At 34.4% G+C, this 15,138-nt stretch overlaps 1 protein-coding gene across 1 annotated transcript; it reads left to right on the top strand.

Moving 5' to 3' along the window:
* Window positions 1-6,077: 6,077 nt before the first annotated feature.
* Window positions 6,078-14,925, top strand: LOC116112721 (protein FAR1-RELATED SEQUENCE 3-like). Its single transcript, XM_031398831.1, has 5 exons — window positions 6,078-8,327; window positions 8,398-8,487; window positions 8,761-8,910; window positions 11,055-11,171; window positions 14,719-14,925. The coding sequence occupies exons 1-5, from the start codon at window positions 6,078-6,080 to the stop codon at window positions 14,761-14,763; spliced, it is 2,652 nt and encodes an 883-aa protein (XP_031254691.1). The 3' UTR covers window positions 14,764-14,925.
* Window positions 14,926-15,138: the final 213 nt, after the last annotated feature.

The following is a 15,138-nucleotide window of genomic DNA, read 5'->3' as shown; positions in this document are numbered from 1 at the left end:
AACGTGAAAGTTGGAATGCATGGAGAATGATGCATGTGATACTATAATATGTATATTAGTATTTTGCAAAAAAAAAATCAATCAAATTGAAAACAAGTAAGGTATAACTTGTTGCCTCAAGTCCTTAACAACTTTGGAGACTTTTGATTTCAAGAGAAATTAAACAAAAGAGTATCCACACTAAGGTAAAAGAAGAATTAGGCCAAGAGAGATATTTAGGGTTCTTAGAAATTTTTGATCTCTACACTAAAATTGGTATATCATTTTCTTTATATATGTAGCCTTGTAAATAATTCAATAATTGTTTTGGACTTCCTTAAACAATTACATAATTGTTTTGGAGTTGTAAATAATTCCATAATTATTATGAAGTTATTAAACTTCTTTAAATAACAACATTGGATTAACATTTAATCATAATAAACAATTTAAGGGTTAAATTGTTTACATAATAATTTAACCTTTAAATTGTTTATATGTTTACAATTACAACCCATTATTAAATTCAATTTAATGTAAAGAAATGATTAATTATGAATTGGAATTCCATTTAATTCCCATTAGCAATTTAACTCTTAAATTATTCATAATAACTAATATAACCCTCAATTGAGTCTAATTCAATGATAATAATATAAATAACTTTATTACCCTTAGCAGGTGTTAGCCAACCTTGGATAATCAACTCTCTTTGGCTATATCTTCATTCTCCTTAGTTTTTATGTGTGACCTCTTAGGTTCACTATGGCCTAGTCATGGGCCCAATATCATAATCTATTCTGATATGTTTCGTCATAACTCTTTATGACCGAAACTCCCACCGATTATGATAGACATCTAGCAATACTCCATAACCCCTAAGTCACAATGAAGATATACTCCAACGAACCCTTTTATAATCATATGCGCTGTGTAATTAAATCCTTCCATTGTCTAATCCTAATTAAGAATGGATTCATGGTATGTCAAAATCTTTGTCTTAATCTTATATCAAATTGACAATCAATACATACGGAACGTGTCACCATGAAACAACCTTTCAGGTAACATTTTATATACCCTGCCCGGAGATTTCCCTTTTCCAATGTATCTTGACATTTGTCTAGGAACTTCGATATCAATCTATACCAAGTCAACATATCCAATCTTGATTATCACTTGTCTTCACACATAAATAACACATGACCAAATCAACTTTTTTACAGATGACGTGACTAGCCTCGTGTTTATACACCATATGAACCATATGCATTTATGCGTCTAAGGATTAATAATACACTAGTACGATCTTATGATACATCATTGACTGCATTCTAAATGTCCATGTGATTCATCATAAATAGCAATATTCGATAAACAGGTCACTAACCGCTTATCCATGCTAATGTCCTAGTGATATAACTTTTATAATCACCTACACTAATACCATCACATGATATTCAACGGAGGCATCAACATGCCTACTATGTAATATTATTGCCCAATTAATATTACCTATGTAGGGAATACTTTGTTGATTTTGATCTTCTAAAGATTTGTGTCATCCGAACATTTCACGTGTAATACATATATATAAATGAAACAATAAACCACATGTGAAATAAGAACACTTTCTTTTATTAATAAGATAAAAATGTATATACAAAATATATACATTAACATATATGTACAAAACATAATATCTTGGAACCGACAACACGATTGGTTCCTAGGGCATACACTAACAAAACGGTCAGATCAATCTGGCTGGAAATAGCCAGATTGACGTGGATCTGGCTACCGAAAATAGCTAGATCGTCATGGATCTGGTCGAAAATGGCCAGATTGGCGTGGATCTGGCTGGAAACATCTATATCACCTTAGGTCTGGCCATTTCTGGCCACATCCACGACGATCTAGCTATTTTCGACCTTTGATCTGGCCGAAAATAGCCAACAACGCACAGTTTGCCAAATCTTGTAGGTCATGCGTCGTTTCGGTGATTGCTGCCAATAGTCGGCGATGGTCTTGGGTGACTGGGGTATTTTGTTAAAATTTAAGCTTTGTTGTTGGATGTTTTAGCTAAATTCTCAAAATAGAAGGTTAAAAGTAATTTATTTACATAATAATAATAATAAATTATTATTATTATTATTATTATTATTATTATTATAATATTAAAAAGGAAAAGTAATTCAGTAAAAACTTCTGTCAATAATATTTTATTCTTCTCAACTAAATTATTTATACCTACTAATTTAACTAAACATATTGATATAACATCCCTATAATGGTAATATATCTCACTCACTTATAATTTTATATTTTCAAAAATAAAACATTTCCTGTACTAAACAGATCCTATCTCTAACCCATTCCCAAACCACTGAACTAGACCTCTGTCTCAAACCTCTATCTTTTGCGCTGGCCATTTCACTCATCACTGCTAGCTGCCGCCTGCCATCTTTCCAATCACCATTGACCTTGAATCTTCCGTGAATCTTGACTTGACAACACACAACAGCAGCTGCAACACTACAACAAGTCTCCTGTAGTCCTGACTTATTCTCATTTCTTTGTCAAATCGCTGTGTTTTTTGCACCAATAACAGATGCTGTCTTTCCAGCCACCGTCGATCGTCGTCGCTCACCCTCTGTTCATTGCCAACGTCGACAACAACACTACAACAGGTTGTTCCCTTCGGTTCTTCACTTGTCGGCTGGGTTTTTTTAATTTTTTTGTTTTTGTATACAATGATGATTGATGAATCCGGCTGGGTTTTGTATGCAATGATGATTGATTCAATTTTTGTCCCTTCATTTTGTTTTTTGCTTGGATTTCTTCTATGATCTTGCTAATGGGTTTGTAAATTGTAAAATTGCAATATGCTATGTAAATGTATTTGCTGATGGGTTGATTATGGCGGAGGGGGTAGAGTCTCTGATTGGAAAGCAGTTTGGGAGTGATGAAGTATACAAAAGCCACGTGAGAATGGGCAGAGTTAGAAATCCAATAAATCTGTTTTATTTTGTTTATCTCTTCTCTGTGTAACAATGTCTGTAACCGTTATGATCTTATAAGAAATTATTGTTATTGGCTCTTTAAGTTAATGATTGACTATAATCTTGCTGATGGTTGGTAAATTGTAAAATTAATGAATTTTGTTGATGCTAATTTTTGGCACCAACTAATTGTCACGTGCGTAGGATTAACACACGTGATAATGAATATACCAAGTGAACTAAATGCAAAGAAAGCTTTTAAAGTGGTTCGGATGCTAAGGTAGCAAATCCTACGTCCACTAATTTGTATTGATATTAGTGTGGGTCAGGTCGCAAAGCGGACTGACTTACAGAGGAATTATGAAAAGTCAATGTGTTACAAGAGGAGAGAGTCTTTACAAAATGGCTGAATCCCCTTAATGAAGGTCTTCCTCATTTTATACCAAGCTGAAGCGTGTAATTATCATTAAATCTATGGGTTGGTGTGATTGTCAGGATATTCCGGCTTTATGTCCCATTGCTCTCTTCCCAAGCTGATTTCGCATGATTTATTGCAGGGAAAGGGACGCATGTGAGCCCCATATCATGTAGCAGGTCTGACGTGTGCGTGCTGCCCTGACGGAGCAGGTCACCCTTCACGTGACTTTCCCACGTCAGCCCTTATTTCCCCCAGGCATAACAAATTTAATTCAGGTTAAAATTGGGCTGGTGAGGGATCAAATAAACATGTTTAAAAGAAATTGGCCAAAGTGGAGGGTTTGATTGAATTGAGCCAAACTGGGCCACCCATTTAAATAAACCGATTAAAACCAGTTAACCGAACTGATCACTTCAAGTGGAAAACCGTTCGGTTTTAGTTCAGTTTTCCACTTGAACTGAAATTCGGTTTGGTTTCGGTATGGTGAACAAGTTCGGTTAACCGTTTTTTCCACCCCTAATTGAAGAAATTCTGATTTGACTAAATAAATAATTTTATTTTTCTCTAAAGTATTATCTATTTAGTCAAAGCGCCATTGATACTGCAGAATATTGGGTAAAACAGACACTTATGCTTTCACGCATCATGTAAATGATATTCTTCACAATCACAATCAAGGAGTTTTCTTCAAGTATTTGACATTTTCAAAGGACAATATTACACTTAACACAATCTCAAAACTTTCTCTCACAACCTCCATTTGGTAGCTCGCAATTGATCAGTTCATAATGGATTTCGCTTCCCAAATAATGGGTCTTGTTTATCCAATTACAAGCTGTCACGTCGAGGTTGTGAGAGAAAGTTTGTAGAATTGGACTGTGAGCCAATATTTATTGTTTCTCAAATCAATGCCTAGAAAGTTCTTATGGTATTAGAAACATTGTGACAGGCGTCGAATGACAATTTTTTTTTGCATTTTTTGACCTACCAAATAGTTCAGAAAATATGAATACCCTTAAACCCTAAAGCTTAACCCTAAAGCTTAAACCTTAACCGTTAACCCCTAATCCCTAACCCATAATCCATAAACCTAAACTCTAATCCCTAAACCTTAAATGCTAAATCTAAAACCCAAAACCCTAAATCTTAAATCTTTAACTTGAATTCTACGTCTTTAGGAATATATAAGATAGATTATTACTTTTTGTCCAAGTAGTATCTTCAGGATAAAGTAATGCTAGGTCCACAACTTTCTCTTACAACCCTAGACGTGGTAACTCGTCATTGGTTAGCTCGCAAAATAGTTTTCACTTGCTTTTTTGCGAGCTAACCAATGATGAGTTAACATGTTAAGGGTTGAGAGAGAATGTCGTAAACCTAACATTATTGCTTTCTGATATTTACTTAATTAGCCCTTAGGGAATTCGAGCACTACAACTGCCATTCAGATAATCCGTACAATTTAATTGCCCACACTCTTCCCTCAATTTGAAAGCTAACTTCCCAAGTCCAAGATTTAAAAGAGAGAATGCTAAAAAGAAATCTAAAAATATATAATTACGGTTCCAAATTTAAAATAATATGTCGTTGGGATATCTCATACAGAATTGTGTTGTACAAGTTCGTAGACAAGTTTTTTCATGATAATGCGAAGATTTAATAATTTAATAAATTAAATTTATATAAAATACTGCAATAACCTAAAATTTATTTTTCACAAAACTAGCTTATAGCCTAGGCGAGCCCTTCTAGAGCTACCCCTGGTAAAAATATAATTTTAAAATCTTAATAGTACGGGATGTATTTTTTTTTTCTTCTAAAAATGAAAGGGAAAATAAGTTGGTGGGTGCAAAATTTGTTTGAAATCCACCCTAAACAATCGGGTCAAAACCGGATACTTTAAAACGACCCGTTTGATAAACGGGTTGAAGTCTCCGTACAAATACATATACGATCATAAAGAATAAGTGTGTTGTTATTATTATTATTATTATTATTATCATTATTATTATTATTATGTTTGTAAATTTAAAAAAGTTGAACTGCCAAAGTTAGGGTTTCTGAAAATTCTCTCAAAAATTAATGTGATCAAACCCTCAATTCCACTCTAACACTTGTATTTTGTACCAGTTAATCTTCTTTCTAACGCCATATAATTGTACTTCAAAATTTTCGTAAAAGGTACTCTTCTTCTCTCTCTGTAGACTTGTTCTTTTCACTGTGAATTGGGTTTTCTTTAGCGGTTCAAATTTACATGTACCATTCATATATATTGTATTAGTTTCGACTCCATAATCTCCAATTTTTTTTTTTTCCTTTTAATTTTCATCTGAGTTCTGTTTGCTTTTGGTGACACAGTAGGGGAGTTCTGGAACATGAAATTATAGCATAGTGGGTTTTGTTCCTTTTCGTGTTTTCATTTAGTATTTGAATACAAGCGCTTGGTTATTGTGGCAATTTAAGTTGTTGAATTCAAACTGATCTTTTTTATTTTTTTTTATTTTCAAACTTGCGTTATTTTTTTAAGGAAGCTTCTGGGTCCTAATTTATAATTATATTGTTTCATAATTAAAGTAGCTCATACTATTTGCAGACTGCACCAGTGGGAATATAAAACATGTGGATTCTTAATTAATTGGCTCTCTATTTAGTAATAAATTCAAAGACATAGCCTTCTTATGGATTTTGAAGTAATTGAAGTTGAAGGTGAAGTGGGTCATCGTGGAGTGTCAGATGATGGAGATGCTGAACCCAATGAAGTTGGTGAAGCGAATATGACAGAGAATTCTTCTGCTCGTGGTGATGATGATGGGATTATGGAGCCATATGTGGGGATGGAATTTGACACTGAAGATGCTGCCAAGACTTTTTACGATGAGTATGCTAGACGTTTAGGTTTTAGTTCTAAAGTCAGTCAACATAGCCGTTCTAGAAGTGATGGGTCAAATGTCGCACGGGAGTTTGTATGTGGCAGAGAGGGTTTGAAAAGAAGGCATGCTGATAGTTGCGAAGCAATGCTGAGGATAGAGTTAAAGGGTGAAGATAAGTGGGTGGTTACAAAATTTATTAAGGAGCATACCCATTCTATGGTAAGCCCTGGTAAAGTGCATTACCTTCGGCCCCGCAGGCATTTTGCTGGTGCTGGAAAGACCACGCCTGATGTTTATCAAGGAGTGGGAATTGTACCTAGTGGTGTAATGTATGTGTCCATGGATGGCAACCGAGCGACTGTAGAAACAAATAATTGTGGATCTAGGGCCGCTCCCATCATTGAATCAAATCGCTCTGTTAAAAATATGGGGGCGATGAATTATGTTGTTAGGCCTGCTAACAGAAAAAGGACATTAGGAAGGGATGCTCAGAATCTACTTGACTATTTCAAGAAAATGCAAGCTGAAAACCCTGGTTTCTTTTATGCAATACAACTTGATGATGATAATCGCATGGCTAATGTATTTTGGGCTGATTCAAGGTCAAGGGAAGCTTACAGTCATTTTGGTGATGCAGTTACACTTGACACAATGTACAGAGTTTATCAATATAAAGTACCATTTGCTCCATTTACGGGAGTAAACCATCATGGTCAGCCTATCTTGTTTGGGTGTGCTCTACTACTAGATGATTCTGAGGCTTCTTTTGCTTGGCTGTTTAAGACGTTTCTTACAGCAATGAATGATCGGCAACCTGTCTCTATAACTACTGATCAAGACAAAGCTATACAGACAGCAGTTTTTCAGGTATTTCCAGAAGCACGCCACTGTATCAGTAAGTGGCATGTCTTGAGAGAAGGCCAGGAAAAGCTGGCTCATGTATGTCATGCTCATCCAAGTCTTCAGGTAGAGCTGTACAATTGCATCAATATGACTGAAACTATAGAGGAGTTTGAATTGTCTTGGAATTCAATCCTTGACAAATATGACCTCAGGAGACATGATTGGCTTAATTCAATATATAATGCTCGTGCACAATGGGTACCTGTGTATTTTCGGGATTCCTTTTTTGCTGCAGTATTACCGAATCCAGGATGTGATGTTTCCTTTTTTGATGGTTATGTGAATCAACAGACAACAATTCCAATGTTCTTTAGGCAGTATGAAAGAGCTTTAGAAAACTCATTTGAGAGGGAGATAGAAGCAGATTTTGATACAATTTGCACAACACCAGTCTTGAGGACGCCTTCACCTATGGAGAAACAGGCTGCAAATTTTTATACAAGGAAAATATTTGCTAAATTTCAGGAAGAACTGGTGGAAACTTTTGTATATACTGCAAATAGAATTGAAGGTGATGCAACTATCAGCACATTCAGGGTTGCGAAATTTGAAGATGACAACAAGGCATACATTGTTGCATTAAATTATCCTGAAATGAGAGCAAACTGTAGCTGCCAAATGTTTGAGTATTCTGGTATTCTCTGTAGACATGTTTTGACAGTTTTCACTGTCACAAATGTACTTACGTTACCGTCTCATTATATCTTGAGACGGTGGACAAGAAATGCTAAGGCTGGGGCTGGAATAGATGAACGTAGCGGTGAACTACATGGCCAGGAATCGCTGACAATGCGATATAACAATTTGTGTCGGGAGGCAATCAAATATGCAGAGGATGGGGCAATTGCTGTAGAGACCTATAATGTTGCAATGGGTGCTCTTAGAGACGGTGGGAAGAAGATTGCTGTTGTGAAGAAAAGTGTTGCCAAAGTTTCACCTCCCAGTTCACAGGTCAGTGGCACTGGTTATGAGGACAGGAAGACTGCTACATCAGCTTCAGACACTGCCCCTTTGTTATGGCCTCGGCAAGATGAAATGACAAAACGGTTTAATCTTAATGATACTGGTCCTCCAATTCAACCTGCTTCTGATTTGAATTTGCCACGTATGGCACCTGTGTCCCTTCACCGTGATGATGCTCCTTCTGATAACATGGTAGATTTTAAAAATCCTTGTGGTGTTTTATTTATTTATTTATCATTTCTATTCTGACTCTTTTGTATAGGTGGTTCTTCCTTGTCTAAAGTCAATGACTTGGGTGATGGAGAATAAGAATTCACCACCAGGGAATAGAGTAGCAGTGATCAACCTGAAGGTATAGCATGTTGTTGAGTCATGAGCCATCTCTAGTTGGGATGTGATTAATGTGACAATCAACAAAACCAAGAGTTGCTATTTAAATATTTTGAAACTTTAGTATATGTTAAAATGATTGTTTTAACAAATTTTTTTTGGTCTGATCATTTACAAAATTTTCGTTTGAACTCTAGGTTGGGTGAGTGGATTGCCTTGGCTGTTATAATTCTCTTGCCATTGTTAGACAGCTGACTGAGTCATTCATATATATGTTTTTTTATCACCTTTGCAGTTGCAAGATTATAGCAAGACTCCATCAGCAGAATTGGAGGTTAAGTTTCAGCTTTCTCGCGTTACACTCGAACCCATGTTGAGATCTATGGCCTATATTAGTGAGCAGCTTTCAACCCCAGCTAATAGGGTTGCTGTCATCAATTTGAAGGTAAGAAATTGAGACATGAAGTTGACCTTTTGATGCTGGATCTTCTACACTTTGTTATTCTTATTAACCTTTTTTCTCAAAAAGGAAGAAAATGTATGGAATGCTTAAAATCTTTATAAGCAGAATTAATATAAAATCATCACTCACACACATATATATAAACATTAACGAAGTCTGCATACCTTGTTTGTATTAGCAACTAGAAAGAACAAAATATTCTTGGACTGGGCTCAGGCCTACCCCAGCGCAGCAGTCATATGTTTATCTTTCCTTTAATGTGGTACTTCGGTGGTAGTGCTGACAAAAATATGAATGGGATGGCATCTTGGGTTTCATTCTTACGGGTGTCGAGCACTATATTCTTGCATCTTCATTTTATCTATTTGTTTGATTTTACTGGAGGTATAGTTTTAGCAACTAGCAATGGCTTCTTGCTTAGCTTAGATGGTAAAAGAAAGAGGATTTCCTGAATAAAAAAACTATGTTCTTGTTATTGATGGAAATACATTCTTATAGAATTTTTAATAATGGCAAGCAGAGAGGAGGTGTAGTAATGGCATTTTGAGATGATTCAGAACGTACTGTTGTGCAAGCATTTCTGAGAAAGTCATTGCTGTTTGGCAGTGAAGGGGACCTAATACTTTGAATTTGTGCTTTCAATGTTCTGGAGATCTTAATATTTGATGAATTAGAAATGTCCTTCAAAATTCTCCTGTTACCTTTTTTGTAGGTTTTACCTCATAAATGCATTTTTTCACCCCTTTGAAACTAGGTGGTCCACAGTTTGGATTGTCAGGAATGTTGGATAGGGGAGTGTGAGCTTGTGCATCTGTGTATTTGTACACATTGAAGTAAAACTTATATCTCGGGATGATATTCTTTATATTCTTTTTTTTTTTTTTTTTTTTTTTTAATCCTTCTCATTTTAGGCTATATATTAAGTGTCTCGTATTTTGTAACATTAGGGTGTGCTTCAGGAAATACACTCTATGTGACATTTGATAGAGAATGGAAGGTTGGTGAGGTGTGGCACTGAGTGGTGAATTTGAATTAACAAAAAGACTTTAAAGTGGGTAAAGTAGGAATATATTAGCTGATGAGAGTAGCATAATAGGTATGGTATTATGACTTGTAACTGGAGAAGGTGAAACTGAAATTACTGCATAAAACTTAATATAATGTGGCATTAAGTTAAATGAAATATTGATGGTCATGTTATAGAATGAGTCGAAAAGAGATGATTCAGGAGTAGGATTGAGAGGAAAAAGCTAGTAGACACTTCGCTTTTTAATCATTTGCTCTAATGCCTGTTAAGTCCTGTTTTGTTATAGCACTCAATTTGTTAGTGACTGAATTAGTTTATGTTTCCTATTCTTTGTAGATCTCTTAATATAGCCATGGGATAATGTGAAATTGATTAATATCCATCTGTCAATATAAATAGGTCTCTTAATATAGCTCCTTTGTACATGTTATAGTATGAAAATGATTCTTATCTGTGTGTCAATATTAGCAAATGTTCTCTTTTAACTTTTTCTTATTAATAAATGTGTGCCTGTAATATGATCTAGGAAATAGTTGCAATTAATTAACTTAGCCATCTGATGTTACTTTTTTTTTCACCTGGTGTCAAGAGATTTTAAGCTGTTTCTTTGCTCTAGTGCTTCTTCATCTTTTATCATTTCTTGAAAAGTAAATAAATTACCGTAATTGAACGTGGGACTTCAGCCCTTGCTCTTTCTAAAGTCATCTTGGTTCTTCTTGTTCTTTTTATTTCCTGAAAAGTAAATAAATGACTGTTATTCCATGTAAATTGAACACAGGACCTCAGCCCTTGCTCCTTGTAAATTCACCATGGATAGTTCAATAGAAATAAAGCAAGATTATAGATACTTTATGCAAGTCATGGATATTTAGCATCACGCACCTTATCTGGTTTGCGTTTCAGATGCCTCTAATTTGGAATTTCTATTGATTATCAATTCTTTGTCTTGAATAGATTTAAAAATATGAATCATGAGATAATTATAAGGTCACAAGAAGATAATTTGTTTATATATTTCACATCTCTCAGTTATGCGCAATTGCGATGCTGTTGCCTTGTTTACCCTTTTTTTTTTATTTCTGGGAATTTTTTTTTTCAGCTTCAAGATACTGAGACAACTTCTGGAGAGTCGGAGGTTAAATTTCAAGTTTCAAGAGATACCTTAGGTGCTATGTTGAGATCAATGGCTTACATCCGGGAGCAGCTTTCTAATGCTGTAAGCATTGTCTCTTTACACTTGTTATCACTATTTCTGGTGCATGACTCACAAATGTTCTTCTGTACTAAAATTGTTATATACTGTCATCTTTTTTCTAGTGTTTTTTCTTTTGTAAATTTTCAACAATATACTGGAAAGTTACTTTGTTCACATGATCTTGTCATCAGATCTGGTCTATAAAAATGAAAATGAAACTTGCGTGTTTGATGATAGGGTTGAGACACTTCTTATGTTGCTCAAGTTCAAACTTAATATCAAAGTAAATTTCCATGCAGCTAAAACATTTCTGGTTCCTTTATTGGTGCTCATGGCTTTGCTTGTAAGTTTAATTTTTTCAAGGCAACTTCTTGATCTTAGAAATAATGTTGCTCTTTCAGGGAAAAAGATAATGGTTTTGATATACATTCATTGTAACTAGCTGTTTGTAGAGATGTAAACATAGAGCTCCATATAGAAAACAATTTAGTTCTTTCATAGGAGGGTTTTCCCTGGAGAATTGATTATGCCTCAGTAATTTTGATATGTTGAGGTATAAAAGATGCTATATCTTTGCTGGAGTATGTCCAGCAGGTGAACCTTTGTTTGTCCTCTTTTGCAGTCTGAACACAACTTTTTGAAAGCTTAAAAGGAATTGTGCACAGATTTGATTGACATGCCATATTTGGGTGGTAATTGAGTTGAAAATATAATCACCATGTATGGGTTGAATGGTATTACACTCGATTTCTAACCACTTGTGGTTAGAGGATCTAATGCTTTTGGAGCCACCTATCTTAGATATTATATTCTATCGATTTTTTGACCACTAAAGGCTGTAGGGTTATATTGAGTACCCAATTTCGAATCCAGGGCATAGACAAGTGAGGCCAATGGATTTTTAGATAATAAAAGAGAGGGAGAAAACAAAGATTGTGTCAAAAACATGTATCATTTCTTAATTTCCTGAAGATTGTCCTAAGAGAGTTTATGAGTGAACTAGGTTTTGACATTCCTTCTTGAGATTCTATCTTTTTTGGTAAAAGAAATTTGAGAGAGATAGGATAGGAAGATGCTTTGCCTGAAAAAAACAAGATACATGTTGATTAGGGGAAACTAACAAAGGTTAGACAAAATTGGAATGGGAAGCCTTTTAACCCTTAACTTCTGTAAATCCACCTACTGTAGATATATCCCCTCCTTCCCCATGTTTTAGTTCCATGGGTTCAACCAGTGCGGATGATCTACCCTCATTGGTGTGTTATGTGCAAAAATGATGCAAAATCCTGTGACCATTTGTTTCTTCATTGTTCAATGGCTTCTTGGTTATGGGCTAAAGTTTTACAGAAAACCTATCTTTAGTGGATTATTCCTAGACCTTGTTTTGATTTACTTATGGAGAATTTGACTTTCTTTGGTGAAGGGAAAAAGGTCAAGACTCTTAGAAAATGCATGGTTCTTGCTCTTTTGTGAATGATTTTGGGTTAAATAAATAAATTGACTTTCAAGATAATGCAGCAGAAGAAATTGGTGTCTATAGAATAAAATCTAGTTTTTGGCATCTCCTTAGGTTTCTTTCTCAGAACCTGTAAAGACACCTGTTTTCTTTTTATCCATCTTAATTGGTTTTTTTTTCTTTCTTGGGGTAATTCAAGTTGCAGTAAATTCTCTTTTTTATTTTTTCTTTCTGTTCAAATTACATTGGTTCATGATAGTCTTTGTAAAGACTTAAATCGTAGTTAGATGGGTTCTTTTTGATGTAGTGGATACTTGATCTAATGTTTGTGTTTGTTTGTTGTTATTATTATTATTATTATTTTACATTATTACATACTTTTATGTTTCCTATAAGAAATTTAAAAAGAAAAAAGAAAAATTAGGTCAGAACATCATCTTAACTGGGTTGAGGTTTTAGGCCAATTTTGTATGGTTTGGTTATTTTGGATCAGGGAAGGGGATATTATGTGTGGTAGATTTTTGTTGTCTGTATAGAATTGTGTTCTCCTGTGATTTTTTTTTCTGTGTTTGTGAATGTCTAATCCACTGATATATCTATCTCAATCTCTCTTTAATACAGCTTAACAAACACAGTTTGGATAGATGGTTTCTTTCCTTTTGAAGTTCAGCTCAAGTTTCTTATAAATAAATTAAAAAAAAAAAAAAACAGTTCAGAAGAGAAAAGGAATGATATTCATGATCCTAAAATACATTGATCAACTCTTTTTGAATAAATGATGAAGGAAAATAGATGGTTTCTTTCCTTTTGAAGTTCAGGCTCTCTTTTTGGTTTGGAGTGTTCTGAAGATTGAGATAAAGAACTGTCCCAAGTCCCATCCCAATTTTAATCCTTGCTCCGTTGCTTGTAGCTAAATTAGTAAGATGATCTTTGTTAAAAAGGCAATCAATTTTTATCCTAGATCCATTGCTCCTGGCAAGAGTCTTAGATAATTTTTGTTAAGAAGATAATCAGATTTAATCCTAGATGCATTGCTTGTAGCAGAGTTAGTACGATCATTTTCATTAAAAAGGTAATCAGATTCTCTAGTGGAGCTTTCTTTTCTCTATAAGCCACTAAGTACTCACTGACAAGCAATATTCTTTGATGTGTAGTTCAAAAATCCAGTTAACGAGGGAAGATAGATTTAACAGCCTTCACACTTTAGCTTGAACTTTGACCTGACCCTTTCTGGCTCTGCCTGAAAGATTGCAGGCCAATGATGTTAATCTGCTTGTTTAAGTACTGTGTTTTTGCCCAACGACCATTGTTATTTGACCATTATGTTTATACCCTTTTTTGACTACAAGAGTAATTCTACCGTTAAGAATCAAGCCCTTGATATATCCTGAGAAAAACCTCCAGCTCATTGAAAGCTCTTCATATATATTTTCTTCTTCTAATCAATTTATTTGCTCTCTTTTATTATTTTATTTTGTAGTATTGTGTCACTTAATAATTAAAATCAATGGTTGCCAAATGGTTTAGGGAGAAATTTCTCCAGAATCATTTATGTTTTTCCATTTCTAAAATATCTTATTCCACTGTGCAATTTAGATTTTGATATCATGCTCTAGGTATGCGGTATACTCTTTTTAGGTGTTTATTATTGCTAAATGTATTTTAGAACTTGTAAATTGACAATAACGACATCAATTTGGAGTAATTAATTGAACAAAGCACCAGTCATCAGTGTTTTTTCTTATAGTAGTACTGCTAACCCTTGATGATTCATTATGCTTTGTGAAAAGAGAAGAGCCATAAATTGGCAAACTCATACGTGATTCTTTAAAATAGCTCTCTTCTAGTATAATCATAAGTAGAACCATTTAGCATATTTCTATTTGATGTAGCTTGGTTGAGTACTGACCTTTCTGAGTGCAGTTGCTATTTTTGTCTACTTTGGAATTATCATGGATGGTGCATTCACATATTTAAGTTACTATTTGTGTTCAAATACATCATATAGTTTCAGAGGTCTTGTGTTATATAGTATAATGGAATTGTTTTCCGCTTGAATCACAATTAGATTTTAAGGTATTCTCTGATCTCTGGAAAATCATGTTTTGGCAGGCTGAACCGCTTTCAGAGCCTCTGCAAAAAAAGCAGCGAAAGTAAACTCATAATAGTTTGTTTGTAATTCAGGTGTGTTCACTTAACTTGTTTCTGTGGATTGACAAGCTTGTTCACCAAATTTTTGGTCACCAGTCTCAATTAGCTGGAATCCTTTGTTTAGCTCTGGTAATAATTAGCCTTTTTTTTTTTTTTTAAATTTATATATATATTCCTTTTTCTTTCATATCTTTGCCTCAACTTTGTGTAAGTTTGTTGTGTACCATATTTGTACATGTATTATATCCAGATTCAGAAATTCAAGGCGTCAAAGAGCTTTATTTGACAGTTTAATCTGGTCCTCTGTTGCACTGTTTAGTTCATATCGTTTGTCTTTAATAGGGATTTATCAAATATTCAATTTATTCTTATTGTTGTGAA

Source organism: Pistacia vera, unplaced genomic scaffold (assembly GCF_008641045.1).
Source record: "Pistacia vera cultivar Batoury unplaced genomic scaffold, PisVer_v2 Contig666, whole genome shotgun sequence".
In the NCBI taxonomy this organism is placed as follows: domain Eukaryota; kingdom Viridiplantae; phylum Streptophyta; class Magnoliopsida; order Sapindales; family Anacardiaceae; genus Pistacia; species Pistacia vera.
The sequence above is the reverse complement of the archived record's forward strand: the minus strand, read 5'-3'. Positions and strand labels throughout refer to the sequence as shown.